General features: G+C 43.9%; 1 protein-coding gene across 4 annotated transcripts in view; it reads left to right on the top strand.

Annotated features, from left to right (window-relative positions):
- The window catches only part of MFN1 (mitofusin 1), a 61,013-nt gene that overhangs the window by 41,600 nt on the left and 2,574 nt on the right, over positions 1-16,839 (top strand). For 3 of the 4 annotated variants that reach the window (XM_075938022.2, XM_075938019.2, XM_006138501.5), the window contains exons 12-16: positions 6,643-6,747; positions 9,908-10,010; positions 11,283-11,512; positions 12,518-12,673; positions 14,158-14,354. In XM_075938022.2, coding sequence (XP_075794137.1) covers positions 6,643-6,747; positions 9,908-10,010; positions 11,283-11,512; positions 12,518-12,673; positions 14,158-14,354 — 791 coding nt within the window. The remainder of the gene's footprint in view (positions 1-6,642; positions 6,748-9,907; positions 10,011-11,282; positions 11,513-12,517; positions 12,674-14,157; positions 14,355-16,839) is intronic. The other variant, XM_089780743.1, reaches the window with a different exon arrangement.

Here is a 16,839-nt window from a genome sequence, read left to right as displayed (position 1 = left end):
AGAGAGCTGCCCTAATGGCAATTCCACCATATACCATCTTCAGCAAGGATAAAGTCATGCTATGTCCACACCCATCCTTCTTCCCAAAGGCTTGTTCAAACTTCCATATAAACGAGCCAGTCATACTCCCATCTTTCTACCCCAAGCCACGTCGGAGTGCTCGCGAGGCCATGCTTCATTCACTAGATGTACGAAGATCACTTGCATTCTACTTGGAGAGAACTCAAACCTTCTGCAAGCCAGACCACCTGCTAATCTCACTTGCAGAATGTGGCAGAGGTCAACCTATCTCATCACAATGAATCTCAAACCTTATTATTACTTGCATTAAAAAGTTGCTGTGCTATACACAACAAACTACTACCAGAGACACTGAAAGCTCATTCTACGGGGCTGTGGCACCCGCTACGGCTTTCCTTCATAGAGTTCGTCTTAAAGATATTTGTATAGCAGCTACGTTTGTTAGTCTCTAAGGAGCTAAAGGACTGTTGTTCAAGGTTTTTTTTTTAATTTTAAACAATAATTGTACAGCATTATCTCCCAAACACACAAACAGACTTGTTTGTCTTAGTGATTGGCTGAACAAGTAGGACGACTGAATGGACTTGTAGGCACTAAAATTTTACATTGTTGTATTTTGGAGTGCAGTTCTATATAAAAATTCTACATTTGTAAGTTGCTCCTTCGGGACTAAGAAATTGCACTGCAGTGCTTGTATGAAGTGAATTGAAATACTGTAGTATGGTTTTTTTTTTTTTTTTTTTTACAGCATAGATATCTATTAAATATATAAAGTAAGTACTGCACACTTTTTATTTGGTCTTAATTAAAATCAATGTGCAGTAAAACTCCATTGGTCTGGCATCCAATGCTCTAGCACTCATGATGGTCCGGCACCATCGGGAACCTGGAAGTGCTCCGGGCAGCTGGACAATTGGAGCTGCTCTGTGCCCGGCTTTCCCCAATTCAGCCGCTGCTGAAACTGACCAGCAGCTGAATCGGGGAAGCCAGGGGCAGAGCAGCAGGGGTGCTGCTGGGTTGGTCCCACAGCGCTGAGGGGCGGCGCTACGGGACCAACCTGTCAGCACCCCAGCTGCTCTGTCCCAGGCGTCCCCGATTCAGCCACAGCTGAAACAGACCAGCAGCTGATTCCGGGAAGCCCGGGGCAGAGCAGCTGTGCTCCGGGCTTCCTGGAGTCGGCCGTTGGTCTGTTTCAGCAGCAGCTGATTTGGACGCCCGGGGCAGAGCAGCTGGGGTGCTGCCGGGTTGGTCCTGCAGCGCCGAGGGGCGGCGCTACGGGACCAACCCGGAAGCACCCCAGCTGCTCTGCCCCGGGTGTCCTGATTCAGCCGCTTCTGAAACTAACCAGTGGCTGATTCTGATCAGCCTCTGGTCAGTTTCAGCAGCAGTTGAATTGGGGACGCCCGGGGCAGAGCAGCTGGGGTGCTGCCAGGCTGGTCCCGTAGCGCCGCCCCTTGGCACTGCGGGACCAATCCGGCAGCACCCCAGCTGCTCTGCCTCGGGCGTCCCCAAGACCAGCTGGGGTGCTGCTGGGTTGGTCTCGCAGCGCTGAGGTTTGGTGCTACTGGACGAACCTGGCAGCACCCTAGCAGGCGTCCCAGATTCAGCTGCTGCTGAAACTGACCAGCAGCGACTGAATCAGGAACGCCTGGGGCAGAGCTGAACTATCGAAGGGGGGCTATGAGGGGTCTGGGGTGGCATCCACCCCACCCCACCCCACCCCAGACCCTTCATAGCCCCCTCTTCCGATAGTCCGGCATATTTGATAATCCGGCACCCCCTGGGTCCTAAAGGTGCTGGATTATTGGAAGTTTACTGTATTTGAAAATTTAGAAACCATATAAAAACTACAATAAAAACTGATTAATCACAATTAATTTTTTTTTAATTGACAGCCCTTGTCTGAAGTTGGTTTTAGAGAACATGGACAAGTCCCTCTGTAGTCTCCAAGAATTCTTAGAAAGAACCACAGGTCCCTGAGGAAAAGAACCACAAATTCCTCTGATTCACATGCACAGGCAACTTCATTATCAAAGCCCAGTTTTGACAAGGTGGTCGAGGGTTCATCTGTTCCCCACTCGGTAATGGAAATGCGTTCCCATTTTTGACAATCAGGGGAGCAAATTATACAGACAGATGAGTTTGGGAGATTTACATCAGGCTATCCCATGCAGTTTACATACTGCCCCCCCTTCCCATCTCCTCTTTGGGGGTCTCTTCGTATGAGCTCTTACTAAGTCAAGAAATAAGACTCCTTTTTTGTATATGGCTGACACAGTCTGTCCCTGCTCAGAACAAAGGGAAGGATTTCTACACGAGGTATTTTCTCATGTCAAAGAAAAAGGGGGGGGATGAGACTGATTTTTAGATCTGAGACTTCTAAGCAAGTTTGTAAATTTGAGACTTTGGAATGATGACTGTCAACAATAATTTCTTCATTAGTCTCTTAATCTCATGGGATTGGTTTTCAGCCCTCATTCTAAAAGATGGATATTTCAGTATTGCGATACGTGTGTCTCACTGAATGTATTTGCGTTTCTTGATCAGCCAATATCACTTCCAGTATTGGATGTTTCCTGTTGGACTGTCCTCAGCTTCAAGTATGTCCTCAAATTTTATTGGTGATGGTCTCAAATTTTCATCAGGATGCCATTGTAGTATTCCCAGACTCCTATGATTAGCTATTCAAGGGTTCATCTCTGATGAAGTGCTGTCATCTGTCCAGAAAGCCATGTCTTTGTTTCTACAATTAGGACTCCAGCTCCCCAATTGAGAAGTCCTCTGTGAACTCCACATAGGCCACCAGAGCCTATGTTCCCCTGGACAGATTCATAATCCTGTCAGACCTTATCAGAACAGTTCAAATGAGCTTTCAAACCTTAGTGAAGTGAACTGTCTTCAGCTCCTGAGTCCCATGATAGCATGTGCTGTGTCACAGATCAAGTAAGGTTACACCTTTATTGCTTTGAGGGGTGGCTCAGGACAGTCTGCTGATCAAGGAGGCACAGCTTAATCTGACACATTTCTATTCCCTGTTAGGTGAAAGATTCCTTAGGCTAGTGGAAAGAAAACTGCGGTTTTGGCACCGGCATTCCATTTCTTCAGGTGATGCCAGTGATCATAGTAATGGCAGGTGCATCGCTGCTGAGATCGGGGTGTATCTTGATGTTGCTACAATGCAAGACCTATCACCTCAAGAGATTAGTCTGCACATGAACCTGTTAGGCGTTCCTGACTCCTTTCATTCTATCTCCATTTTCTACCTCCTCTTGGAGGGAGGTCTGTCGTGATGGACAATGTAACCTACAGGTTTTATATCATCTAGCAAGGCTGAATAAGATAACACTCTGTGTGTATTCATAAAGTTAGGAAATTGGGCATAGTTCATCACATTCCCATCTCAGCAATGTACCTTCATGACATGTGAAACACCACCAGCCAGTGTCCTCAACAGACATTTCTCTCAGAATTAAGAATGGGAATTGAACCCATGAACACAGGATGATATATTTCAAACATGGGGACATCCAGAAGCTGACCTATTTGCAAACAGGGGTTATTGTCTGACTTGTTCAAGAGGGGATGTAGACCTCCATTCCTTGGGAGACACATTACTATGGTGTTGGAAGAAAGGCTTGTACTGCAGGTTTCCTTCAATGCCTGTGAGTAGGACGAAGCTGGGATTATCCTAATAGTCCCAACATGTCTGAGAGAGGCATGGTACTCTTACCTGTTTTGATCTCCTTCTCTAGCAATCAGTTTTCTGTGTGCCCCTCATCTCTTGCAAGATGCTGGCAAGTGTTTTATCGCAACCTGGAAGTTCTAAGCCACTGGGTGTAGATCCTTGATGGCTCTCAGGGATAGCCTTCTCTATTCTGTAAAGGTATAGTAGAGGTGCTAAACAGCAGAAAAGAATCTGCTCATAGTATTTATCATCAGAAGCGGAAAAAAATTAGCTATTAGTGAGAACCAGCAATGTGCACCTGAATCTTCCTCATTTTTGCTTATCCTGGATTACCTGTTCAAAGTGTTGTATCAGATTGTATGATCAAAGTTAATTTGGCTGTGAAATCAGCCTTTTTTTCTTTACTGAAAAGATTATCAGTGTTTTCTCACAGTATAACTGTATGGTTCATTAAAGGACTGTGGGAACTTTTTCCTCAAGTAAAAGCCCTGACTCCAGTTCAAGATCTTAATCTAGTTTTCGGAGGTCTCACGAAGTCTCTTCCAATTTGCATCAGTGGAGACCTATTCCTTTCTGAACCATGAAGATGAACTGTTTTTAATAGCCGTTATGTTAGTTTGAAAAGTTGGAGAAATCAGGGCTTTGATAGTGGATCCTCCTTTTATGGTATTCTTCAAGGACAAGTTTTCCCTATGCCCATGCTCTAAATTCTTACCTAAGGTGTCACTCGAGTTTCATCTGAAACAAATTCCACTTAACTCTCCACCAGCGTAACTCAGGACATGTAGCTTCTGCCCATACCTTAGCGCTTGTATCCACTATGGCAGCCGTGACCAAGCCGTGGCTCATGAACCGCATGCGGCTCACGAAGCCTCTCCCCCCACGGCTCCTAAGCCACCCCTGCATCCCTGGGCAGTCCTCCCCCAACTTTGCCCTGGCTCTTCACACTGGATCCGCTGATATCTTGGCTCTTTGCCCGGAGTGGGTTGGCCACCCCTGAGCTATGGGGTGGATTGATTGCTGCAGCATCAACCAGTGGTCAATTTAGCACGTCTAGTAAAGACCCACTAAATCGATTGCCAACCACTTTCCTGTTGACTCGGTACTCCAGCAGAATGAGATGAGTAAGCTGAATCAATGAGTGTGTGTGTTTTGACCCCCCTGCAGTAAGTCGATCTAAGCTATGTCGATTTGAGTTACGCTATTAACTCAAATTGTGTTGCTTAAATCGACCTGTCCTTGTAGTGTAAACCTGTTCTTAGACATCAGATGAACACTGGTCTTCTATCTAGGTAGGAAACCCATCTCTATTGTGGACAGATCTAAAGGATCCACTGTTTCTATCCAAAAGCTATTGATGATTTCAGGGTTTCTTCTCAATGCTGCCAATACTCAACTTCCCGCATAGGGTATTCGCCCACTGTACAAGGTCATAATCAGTGTTGATGACCCCACTTAAGGATATTTCAGTAATTGAGATTTCCACAGCTACTACATTGTCTTCAATATATGCTTTCCCCAAACAACGTCCCTTGGTCTGTGCCGCTAGATCTGATGCAGCAGTTAACAGTGCACTTCTATCTTCAGTTTTGGACTCAGCTCCAAAGTCACCTGAAATGGAACACTGATCGGGGAAACTACTTGAAGGAGGAAAAGTTACTCACCCTGTACAATAATTGTAGCTCTTCAAGATGTATCTCTTTCCCCTCTGCTTTGGAGTTTCCTTTGTGGGACTTTACGGTAGAGAAGGAACTGATGGTGGTTCACCTGTGCAGTCCTATGTAGCCTCAGCATGTCTAAACCCTGCCTCTGCTGCCATGCTCCCTGTGGTAGTGCGGCTACACTGCTACATTTATGCACACTCAGTGGAAGAGAGCTAGTATAAGTACATGTGTGCATGCAGGGGAATCACAGGCATAGCTTTTAATGTAGTGTAGCTTCTCCACAATGTGTTGTCCACGTGTCTTCCATAACCTTCCTACTTTTCTGTTACTGTGGAGTCCTATGTCAACAGGATGCTGTTTCAGTGAAGGAACTGAAAGTAAGTTTCACTCAGTTCACCTTTGCCTTATGGCACCTGACAGCTGAAGACAATGTCCCAATTAGGGATTTAAGTGACTAGTCGACTATCTGATAAGCATATGCTTATCGGGTAGTTGAGTAGTGACCTGACTAGTTGCTCCCCCCGCTTGTTGCCTCTGTCAGAGAGAGGCAGCAAGGAGAGAGAGCAGGAGCTGGTGCAGGTGGGGAGGGTAGGGGAAGTAGAGGTGCAGTGGGAAAATGGCACGAGCGGGGACTAAAGCAACTGTTGTGCCTCTTCCTTCGAAATGGGAGGTGAGTGGGGACTGCTTGAGTCCCTGCTGCTCTTCTGCCTTTTAAATGTAGTAAGAACCACGGGTGGCTCTTACTGCATTTAAAAAGGCAGAAGAGCAGCAGCGATAGCAAGAGCCCCAGTTCCTCCCCCCACTTATCGATTAATCAAATAGTCAATGGAAATTCTGTCAGCTACTCGATTAGTTGATTAATCAAAATGTAACATCCCTAGTCCCAATTGGCCACTACTATTGACATAGACTCTGATTTCCCATGCATGGGGCAGAAGTGCATCACAAGTGGAATACATGTGGACAGTGCATTTCAAAGGATGACATTTACTGTAGGGGAGGGTAAGTAGTTAAGGTCAGAGACTACTGTTGGTGACCCCCTATTCTATATGAGAATTAGATAATTCATGAAGTTTTTACTGTGAAGAGGGATTTTAACAGCAGATTGCTAACTGTTTTGCATTTTTTGATTAATCATCAGAATGGGCAAAATGTTTTTAACCTGAATCTAGTTGTTGCAGTTAACATTTTAATAATTTCCTCCTTTGCACTGTTTTTTTTTTTTAAACTGAAAAATCTTCTATTGCCGTGTCTACATTTTAACATTTTCAGGTTTCTTCTGCAATGACCGATGAGATTTGTCGACTCTCTGTTTTGGTTGATGAATTTTATTCTGATTTTCACCCTTCTTCACAAGTTTTGAAGTTGTATAAAAGTGTAAGTTGTACATGAGTAGTTTGATTAATATAATTTTTGTCATTCACCTTGGCTCCTTGTTCTACCTTTTAGTATGTCAGTTTTAATAATTCATGAACTATATACTCCTGAGGGCATTCTATTTCACTTTACAATACAGAATTTGTGCAGAACTAATGTTCTGCACAAATTTTAATTTTTCTCCACAGAATTGGTGCTGCTGGACTCTGCTAGGGGCTGCTGGACCTAGCAGAGCCTGACTCTCTATCTTGTAAATGTTGCATTGCACAGTGGTGCAGAATTCCAACATAGTAAAAGCTAGTACCAGGAGCTTGTGTCTGTGCTGGGGTGGGGTAGAGGAGCAATCTGTGGCTAGGCTCTGGAGAGTGGTAGGGAGTGTGGGTAACTGGGCTGGGGGTGACGCCTTACAGTTGGGCTCTGGAGTGTAGGGGGTGTGGATGTCTGGGCTGGGTTGGAAGGAGTTAAGGGCTGCAAATGTTAGGAGGGGCAGAAGTATTCCAAAATGTGTCCAGGTGGCATATGTGACATACCCAGACAAAAGCATAACAGGAACTGGCTTGTCATAAGATTTTCTTTAACTCTATAACTAGGGAACTTTTTTTGTTGTCTGTATAGTTACATACATACTTGCTGATAGGTATTTGAAATAAATTATCCAAATACTTAAAGCTGATATGATTATATTGTGGTGTTTTGACAAATAAAATGTCTGAATTTTACAGAATTTTAAATTTTTTGGCACAGATTTCTCCCAGGAGTAACAGTATAATGCTTTGTGTAGGCGGTGTTCTTCCTTAGGAGATTTGCTCTCCCTATTTCTGCTATTAAATTACAGTAACTACAGATGATGGGGAGAAAGTTGCAAAAGATTTTGAAATTGATTCCATTTCAGCATTTTGAAGGGGGATTTTTTTTTAACTGAAATGTTTATCAGAATGGTCACTGACATTTTTAATTACTGTTTGGTGTATATTTACTGGGTTTTGGTACATGAAACATTTTACTAACAACTTTAAGAATACTTTTTGTAATTGAATTTTTTATCCGAAGTCCTGCATTCACTGACGTAAACATGACGTGGACACTTTCATTTTTGAAAAGGCCAGGTTTTGTTGATGGAATTTCTACCAACACTATCTTTTTAAAAAGAGCATGAGTCTTGTACTCAGGCCATGGTCATGCTTCCATTGAACTGCATGTTGAAATGTCCATTGACTTCGATAGTGCAGGATCAGTCTCCTGTTGAGCAAATAATCTACACTTCTTGGATTGAATGAGCACTCTACCTACCATCACTGCTCCCAGGGCATTTATACTTTAATGTCCTCCGTTGAACTTGGTTTATCTTTGTTCAGGCCAGTGAGCAGGTTGCTGTCAGACCAAGACAATTCTGACTTTGCAGAGCAATATAGTAGCACTGTGCTCCCTGAAATAGATGTATTGAAAACTGAAACATGTTTTATAGCTGCCTTCTTAATGATTGCAATGCTACAGAGATCAACCTCTTTTATAATTCTAGTTAGTTTACAATGAGAACTTGCGTGCGTGGTCCTTCTCCATGCTGTGCAGATCATCTGTGCAACGCTTGCCTCGGGCTCCTTGCGGCGCTGCCCCTTTGAAATGCTGTGGTGGCACTGCCCCTTTGAAATGTGCAGTGCTGCCCCTTTGAAACGCGGAGACCCCAGCTGACCCCAGGCTCCATGTGGTGTTGCTGCTTTGAAATGCCGCCACAGCATTTCAAAGGGGCAGCACTGCACAGAGCCTGGGATCAGCTGTGCGGTGCTGCCCCTTTGAAATGTCACCATGATGTTTCAGGGTGGTAGCGCCGCATGGACCCAGGGTCAGCTGGGGAGTCCCCAGCTGATCCCAGACTCTGTGCAGCACTTCCCCCTTTGGCATGCTGCGGCAGCGTTTTAAGGGGGCAGCGCCGCCCTATCGACTAATCCAATAGTTGATGCAAAAAATGCAGACTGTTTGATTAGTGAATTACACTAAACTTAACATCCTTAGTGTAGACAATGACTCTCTCCACATGATTTATTCTGCCCTAATCCCAGCACAAACCAGCAGACTTTGCACCAAAAAGCTCTGTATTAAAAGTGAGGTCAACTGCAATCCTCAGGCTCCTGATAATTTGGGGAAACTTTAGCTGTATGGGCATCTATTAAGCATCACACACACACATTTCACAGGTATTAAAGAAAATTTGCAGAAATTTTGAGCAAATTGTGGAGAATTTCATCCTATTCTTTAAAGGATTAGAGGGAAATATTGTCTGTCAATCTGAGATTTTCAGCTTAGGGAAGAGGAGACGAGGGGGAGATATGACAGAGGTTTATAAAATCGTAACTGGTGGAGAAAGTGAAAAAGGTAAAGTTTATTTACTTGTTCTTGTAGTGTAAGCACTAGAGGTCACCAAATTAATAGGTAGCAGGTTTAAAACAAACAAGCAAAAGGAAGAATTTCTTCATGCAATGCGCGGTCAACCTGTGGAACTCCTTGCTAGAGGACATTGTGAAGAGCAGGACTTTAACAGAATTCAAAAACTAGATGCATTCATAAAGGACTAGCCAATTAGCCCATCATAAGATGGGATTTTCAGGTCTCTCCTCCATGTCAGTCTTCTCTCCTGAGCCTCCAGTCTCTCGCTCTGTGTCCCTCTCTCTTTATATCTCTCTCCTCCTCCTACTGCCTCCCCCCCCCCCCCTCAGCTCTCCTCCGCTCCTGCCTCTCACTCGGGGGACCACAGAGCCCAAACGGTTGCTTGCACCACTTGCTCTCACGTGGCCGCCCAGCTGAGTTGCATAGAACTCAGCTGAGCACCAAGGCGGGAGGCGAAGGACATGACTCAGGCAACAGCACTGCCCAGAGGGAACAGCCAGCATTTCAGTGTTAGTCACAGACTTTGGGCTACTATTCATAAAGGATGGGTCCGTCAATGCTTATTAGCCAGGATGGTAGGAATGGCGTCCCTAGTCTTTTTGTCAGAGTCTGGGAATGGGTGACAGACGAGGGATACCTTATGAGATCTTATGCTCTTCTTCTCCCCACCATGGATAACAATACGATCAAGGATTATAGGAATTTCTTGAGTTCACCACACCTCAAAATTGTTCTAACGTAGCTGGTTTGCTGACATGTTTTCTTCATGAAACATTAGGAGCTCAACAAGCACATAGAAGATGGTTTGGGAAGGATTCTGGCCGACCGTTGCTCCACTGAAGTCAATCAGTCTATGCATCAATCACAGCAGGAAATGATTGGTAATATTTACAGAGTAACATTACTTTTGCACAGATATGAGTCTGAACATGGGCATGCTCCAGCTGAATCCCAAAAGGACTTTGTTTGCTTACAGTTGTTGCTTGTATGGGGCAACCTGAAGAAGTCCCAGTCATAGCTCACCCGCTAAGCACTGATCACATGAATATTGGAGAAGTATTTTCCCTCCAACAGTGTTTAATCCAAGTAAATTCATGCTTTTATTTTTTCCTCTAGCTAATTGCATACCCTGACTGGGTTTTAATCTGATAACTCTTTACAGCTCCAAGTTCCTGGGCACCCGTCCTTTCCCATTGGGGATTTGGGAGATTTGGTAGGAGTAATTATCCCAAGTTGAAGAAGCTGTGAAATATAGAGATTTAGTGTTTTTGTTTTTGTTTTTTGCATGAGGTCCCACACTCAGTTAGTGGTAGAGCTGAAATTAGAACACAGGGCTTCCCAAGTCATGCTAGATTACTACCTTTCTTTCCGTCCTGTGTCTTTTTAACCTGTGTATAGCTAGCTTAAGGGAGGGAACTATAAGTAAAATAACTCAAATTAGCAATGGTTGTGTTAAAATATAAACAGTGCCTTGATTGTCAGATATTACTGCAATGGAACCCTTACCTTAGTTCCCTCCCTGCAAACTAGGATTCTATCCTGAAGTTCACATTTTGGTGTGGTTTCCTTTCTGTACTCTTTTGTCCTTTATGGTAATAATTCAGGATTCTTTTTTTAAATGCCTCTGTCCCTGCAGTCTGAACTGAGTCCTAGTTTCATTACTAGGGCATGAGAAAATATATGAAGGAAATATATGAAGCCTTTACTGACTTATTCCTGAGATCTTGAGAAGCCCCCTCTTCCTTATTTTTACCCCACTTTGTAGGGTTGGCCAAGTTGTCCTTTGTCCATCCAGGACTTTAGGACTTTAACTGAACCTACCAGAAAGATCTGAGGTTCATCTCCAATCATTTTTTCCCCTTTTTGTTATCACCACCTTTCTGGATGGCTTTTTCTATGTTTTGCTGAAGTGTTTAATAGTTGACCCTAATGAGACAGATGATGTTTAAACTGTGCCATTCACAGGCTGAGCACTCTAATTATAATGGAAATTACTAAGTAAACACTCTGGTAGGTTAGGCTTCAGTTAATACTGTTGCTTATATATTTGAAATTTAAAAAGCCTAATACAGAATGAGTGCAACATTTAACCATCCCAAGATGAAAGAGTTTTTGCATGGTAACTACATTTTGTTAATCCACTTTGTTTTTAGAAAATCTGAAGCCACTATTACCTTCTGGTGTCCAGAATCAGCTCCAGATGCTAATCCCATGCAAGAAATTTGACCTCAGTTATGATTTGAACTGTCACAGTCTGTGTTCCGATTTTCAAGAGGATATCATGTTTCGTTTCTCCCTGGGGTGGACCGCCCTTGTAAACCGCTTCCTTGGGCCAAAACATGCTCATAGGGTGCTCCTTGGGCTGGCAGATCCTGCCTCACAGGTGAGTGCTTCTCGGCTCTTTCAGAATGGATTGGGTCAATATTTGATGTTTTATTTCTGCTCCTTATGTTCCTTTTGTCTGAAGCTTGTTTGGGTGAGGGTTGTCATTACTGGGTTATATTCAGGGCTGAAATGGCGCCAGACCAACTTTCTAGTACTTCCTGCAGTTATTGTATGTTCTTGGGAACTCTGAGTTGTGTTTGTCTGTAACTAACTTTGTGGACTCCTCTTCATTTACTGCTTGTGCGTAATTAAAGCAGAGTATATGAATTTGCTAGTTAGTTGGGGCAATGGAGTTTTTAAATATCAGCACTAACAAGTGGAAAGAAACTATGGTTTCCTGCTGTTACGATAAATGTAGCGATGACCCCCAAAACTGCAAAATAGAGCTCCAGATGTTATCTCTCTCGCCTTCTCTCTTGCAAAGCTTGAGAGGCTGTTCCGATCTGGGATTTTGGTTCAGCCCATCATGAGGTTACCATGAAATCTGGATTCAGGATCCACTAAAGATGTTGCCCTAGCGTCAAAGTTTAACAAAAAAAAAAATCAATGAGCAAATGGGCCTATTTTTAGGGGAGATTGGGCTTGGGAGAACTGCACGGTGGGCGGGAGGCAGCTAGCATAGTGGGGAGTGGATAGAAATTGCTGAGGCATAATGGAAATGAAACAACTAACTACAGTGCATACTAGAATCTTTAATTATGCTTGGGTCTGTTGTTTGCCTTTTGTCCCACCCCATCTGGGTGGATGAGAAGATCTTCCGGAACGGCCCATCTCCTGTTAACTCACTAATCCATTTGTTGAGCAACTGTCTAAGCTGCCATTACTGCTGTTGAGGATGAAAGAAATGAAGAGCGTTTCTGAATCTCCCAAACAGTCTTATCTACTTGAAAAAAGTCCAGGTTTTAACCCTGCATATGGGAAAGCAAAATAAATAATAAAACCAAGCAGTTTGCTCTACAGATCCATTGTGCTTATCACGGTTTGCCTTATTCTGCTCTTCTAGATCCCTCGTCCTTTAGCCTCCACCCCCTCTGCCACCTGTTTTCCTGCTGTCACTCCAGAGAACGTATCACAGGAGGAACTCATGGTTTCTTTGGTAACAAGTTTAGCTTCACTAACATCACGGACCTCTATGAGCATCATCATCATTGGAGGAGTGGCAAGTAGCATTAGCAACCTTCACTATAATTGAAAGCATGGCAGAGACTGTTCCAATTGCTTTTTTGTTTTGTTTTTTTGGGGGGTACTGCAAGCTATTGCTACTTCATAGGACTGGGTGCTTGTTAGAATCAGTCTCGTTAGCAATGAGCCTAGTCCTCAGATGGCATGACTCAGCATAGCTCCATTCAACTCATGATTTAAATAGAGCTGTGAAGTCAGTCTTGTTGAGCAGATACAGCTGAACAATGTTTGCTAGCCTCTCCTTTAAACATTTTCATCTTTATAGGACACTGCATCTGTTTTGCTTAACCCAGTTGTGTGAAAATTCTGCTTTTATTTATTTTTTAGCTTTTGAACAAAATTTCTTTCTTATCCTGTTCATCTGAGCATGCTGTGGCTGTTAGTTGACATGCTCCCTTCCATACACTTCCTCCTCAGCTTGGCTCATAAATAACTGTTTTCCAAAAGTACCAGTTTAATGAAACCTTCATCCTCTCCTACAGTTGGATTGAGCAAAGGAGGTGCGCAATAGGTGCACTTTCTTTTCATGAGCTTGACAAGTCCTGGCAGTCACAGGTGAAATGCAACAATTAGTAGTTAGCATGGTAAAGAATTGTATACTAATCAGTCGAGGCAGAATTTCTTTGTAAGGAACTACAAAATTGTGAACTTAAAATATTTACACTGAGTGATCAGTTTAATAAAGATCTTTGATATCCATTTTTTTTTAAATCCATAGACAAAGGCTCCAGGAATTAGTCTTGCTGTGCTCTAACCTGTATGACTCCACATGGGGATGGGCATTAAGCGGCCCATGAGCCAGATATAGTCTGCCAGGTCATGGACTTGACTTATTTGCGCATCTGCAGGTACGGCCGCTTGCAGATCCTGTTCACCACGAATTGGCCGGGAACCGCAATCCATGGCCAGTGGGAGCTGCAAGAGGTTGTACCTATGAACATGCAGGTAAATAAAGCGATGGTGACCTATCAGGGGCTATCCCTGGGAAACCATGTCTTGTTCATGGGCCGCTTATTCCCCACCTGGTATAATCTCATATAGGTTAGATACAGCATGGACCTATATTTATTCCAGATAAATGTGCTTGGTTTAATTATGAAATGATTTGATTTTTGTCAGGCTCCATTTGGAATTGATGAGAGTTTTGCTTTCTGCCTTCTACTTCATCACTAGCCATAAAGATTCTGTATTCTGAACCTAGTTATTATTCTGAAGCTGAGGCAGAAGAGGATCTAGCTACTTAGCTAGGTGTGTTGTACTGCAATGCTACCTGGATGAAAAACATGGTTTTTAGTAATCTAGTTAGACAGAAAAATACAAAGGGAGCAAATACTTTGAGCGGGAAGCTAACACTTTTCTATCCTCTTCTAATTATGACTATACTCTGACAAAATATATTCCCTAGATTAGACCTACTGTCACAAACCTTGTTCAGGTCATGAAAAGATTCTCCTTTTTCAGGTTTGGAGAACTGTAGGCTGGAAACTCATCTGTCTTTCCCTGAGTATGTATGGATTATTGTATGTCTATGAGAGACTAACCTGGACAACTAAAGCAAAAGAGAGAGCCTTTAAACAGCAGTTTGTAAACTATGCTACTGAAAAATTGCAGATGATTGTCAGTTTTACTAGTGCAAATTGCAGCCATCAAGTGCAACAGTAAGTATTATATTTTTCATTGTAGTCAGTAATACAGCAGACTTCCGATAATCCAGCACCTTTGGGACTCAGGGGTGCTGGATTATCAGATATGCCAGAGTATCAGGAGGTACTCCGGCAGGGGGGCTGTGGCAGGAGTGAGGGGGGAGTCGGGCAGGGAACGGCGCGGTGTGGGGCAAACTGGATGCTGGGGAGGGGCGGTGCTGCGGGACCAACCCGGCGGCTTCCCCAAGTCTGCTGCTGCTGAAACTGACCAGCGGCAGACTTGGGGAAGCCCTGGGGCAGAACAGCTGGGGTCCTGCCGGGTTGGTCCCGCAGCGCCGCCCCTCACCCCCCTGCTTGGCGCCCGGCTGCACCCCAGCTGCTCTGCTTTGCGCCTCTTCCCCAAGTCCGCAGCTGGTCAGTTTCAGCAGTGGACTTGGGGAAGCCATGCGGAAGCTCCAATTGTCCGGCTGGCCGGAGCACTTCCGGGTTCCAGTTGGTGCCGGACCACTGCATGCCAAACAATTGGAGGTTTACTGTACAAGAAATTCATTAGTGGCCATTTATATGCATGTATTTGTCAATGAAAGATACAATAAAGAATTGAAAGGATGCCTAAGTATGAAGATTTAAAGGTCCACTTGAATTCTACTTAACTTCAAATAGATTTAAAGTAGGTCGAATTCTATTATGGCAAAGAATCCCCCTTTCATTTTTTATCATGACTTTGCAGTAGTTTTGCACTTTATTGTTAGTGTTGAAACCTCACACACCATGATTACCTTTTGGGTGTAGGGGAGAGAGTGAAAATGATTCTATGCACCATGGGGAAAAAGGAATATTCTTAGGTAATGTTTGTAAAAGGAGTGGGAGGGGAACTTCTGAGAAGTGTGGCTTATTTTTGAGGCAGAAATGTTATGGATATTGTTTCACAGAAAAATCATCACTTTTCTTGAGCTCTTTTGTTAACTTTCATTCATGTGCTTTTAATCCAGGGGTGGGCAATAATTTGAGGGAGGGGGTATGCCAAGATTTTGGAAGTAGTCAAGGGCTGCACTCTTCCGTGATATTGATGGAGGTGCGCAGTCTGGGATGGAGGTTGAGTGCAGTAGGGAGCTTTGGGTAAGGTATTGGAGTGCAGGACTGGGAGGGAGTTTGGGCGAAGGAAGTGATTGTGACCTGGGACGGGACTGGAGGGTAGGGTCTGGGAGGGGGTCTGGGTTCAGAAGGGGGGCAGAGGGTTTGGGTTGTGTGGGGTGGCAATGGGTTGGGGGGGGGGGAAGGGCTAGCATGCCAGAGACAGGCTCTGGCCAGCAGACTTACCTGGGTGACTCCTGGCCAGCTGCCCAGCACATTTCTCAGGCAGTTTCTCTGCCTGCTGTGCCCCTGCAGAGGCCAGGTGCATTGGTGAATAAGATCCTGAGGGGAGGGGGAATGGTGATTCACACCAATGGGATTGTACTGGGGGCAGGAGCAGAGAATGAAGCACCACTTCCCCCTCCCCTAGGCTTGCCACAGCCACTTTTCTGAGTGGTGTGGGGGGCAGAGGGAGGAGTGCAAGGTAAGCAGGAAGTCTGTCTGGGGCTCCCCATTGCATCCATGGGCCAGATCCGATGGGTTGGTGGGCCGGATTTGGCCCCCATTTTGTCCAGACCCGTTTTAATCTCTTTACTCATCCTGGGCAGGAAATGGACTAGTTTAAAGAACAGGCACTAAGGAAGCTTGCTGGTGACTAAGCACTTTATATTATGCAATTTTCATTAGTACAGTCCTTTTTTTTTTTTTTTTTTTTTTTGCTGCTGTTGCTGGGAGATCAAAACATTGCCTGTCTTTCCATCATTCATAGATGGTTTGATTTGGACTATAAAAAAAACTTATGGAAAAAAGATGGTGGGACAGATTCACGGCTAGTGTAATTGTCTAATTTGGAATGAAGTTGATTAAGTTATACTAAAATTGAACTTGGCCTGTGTAATGTGTAAGCCTTTCATCTTGCATTTAAGATGCACTTCTAAATGTTAATTTTTCTTTTGGATAAATGGGAGATTTACACAGTAAGAAATGAGACCACTCAAAGGGTATTACAGCCTCATTATTTAGTATTTGAAATCGTATAGTTAGTTTATGCCTGATAGCTTTGCCTATACATTGTTTTGCCAGGGTAATTTTTGCCCCTAACTTGAATCCATCTGAAGATCTAGATTCTCAGTCTCTATAGGCAGTTTCTTAGCCCATCAGCTTGTTGCACTAATATGAAAATATGGCTCTGTTCTTGTGGTCAGCTGTAGCCATATTCTTTTCACTAAGATCTTGTAAGACTTGGGTCGGGATGGCTTGGCTTTTCGAACCTAAACCAGTTTAACTATATATAGTGTTCTGGAAGGACTGCTTCCCTCACTCAGTGATCATGACTGTTCTAATGGGACAGTTGTGGAAATTTTGTGTGCTGTCCTATCAAAATGTTTTTGATTTTTAATAACTATGGAATGTGTGTTCAGTAGTA

Source organism: Pelodiscus sinensis, chromosome 10 (assembly GCF_052426305.1).
Source record: "Pelodiscus sinensis isolate ZL-2025 chromosome 10, ASM5242630v1, whole genome shotgun sequence".
Taxonomy (NCBI): Eukaryota; Metazoa; Chordata; order Testudines; family Trionychidae; genus Pelodiscus; species Pelodiscus sinensis.
The sequence above is the reverse complement of the archived record's forward strand: the minus strand, read 5'-3'. Positions and strand labels throughout refer to the sequence as shown.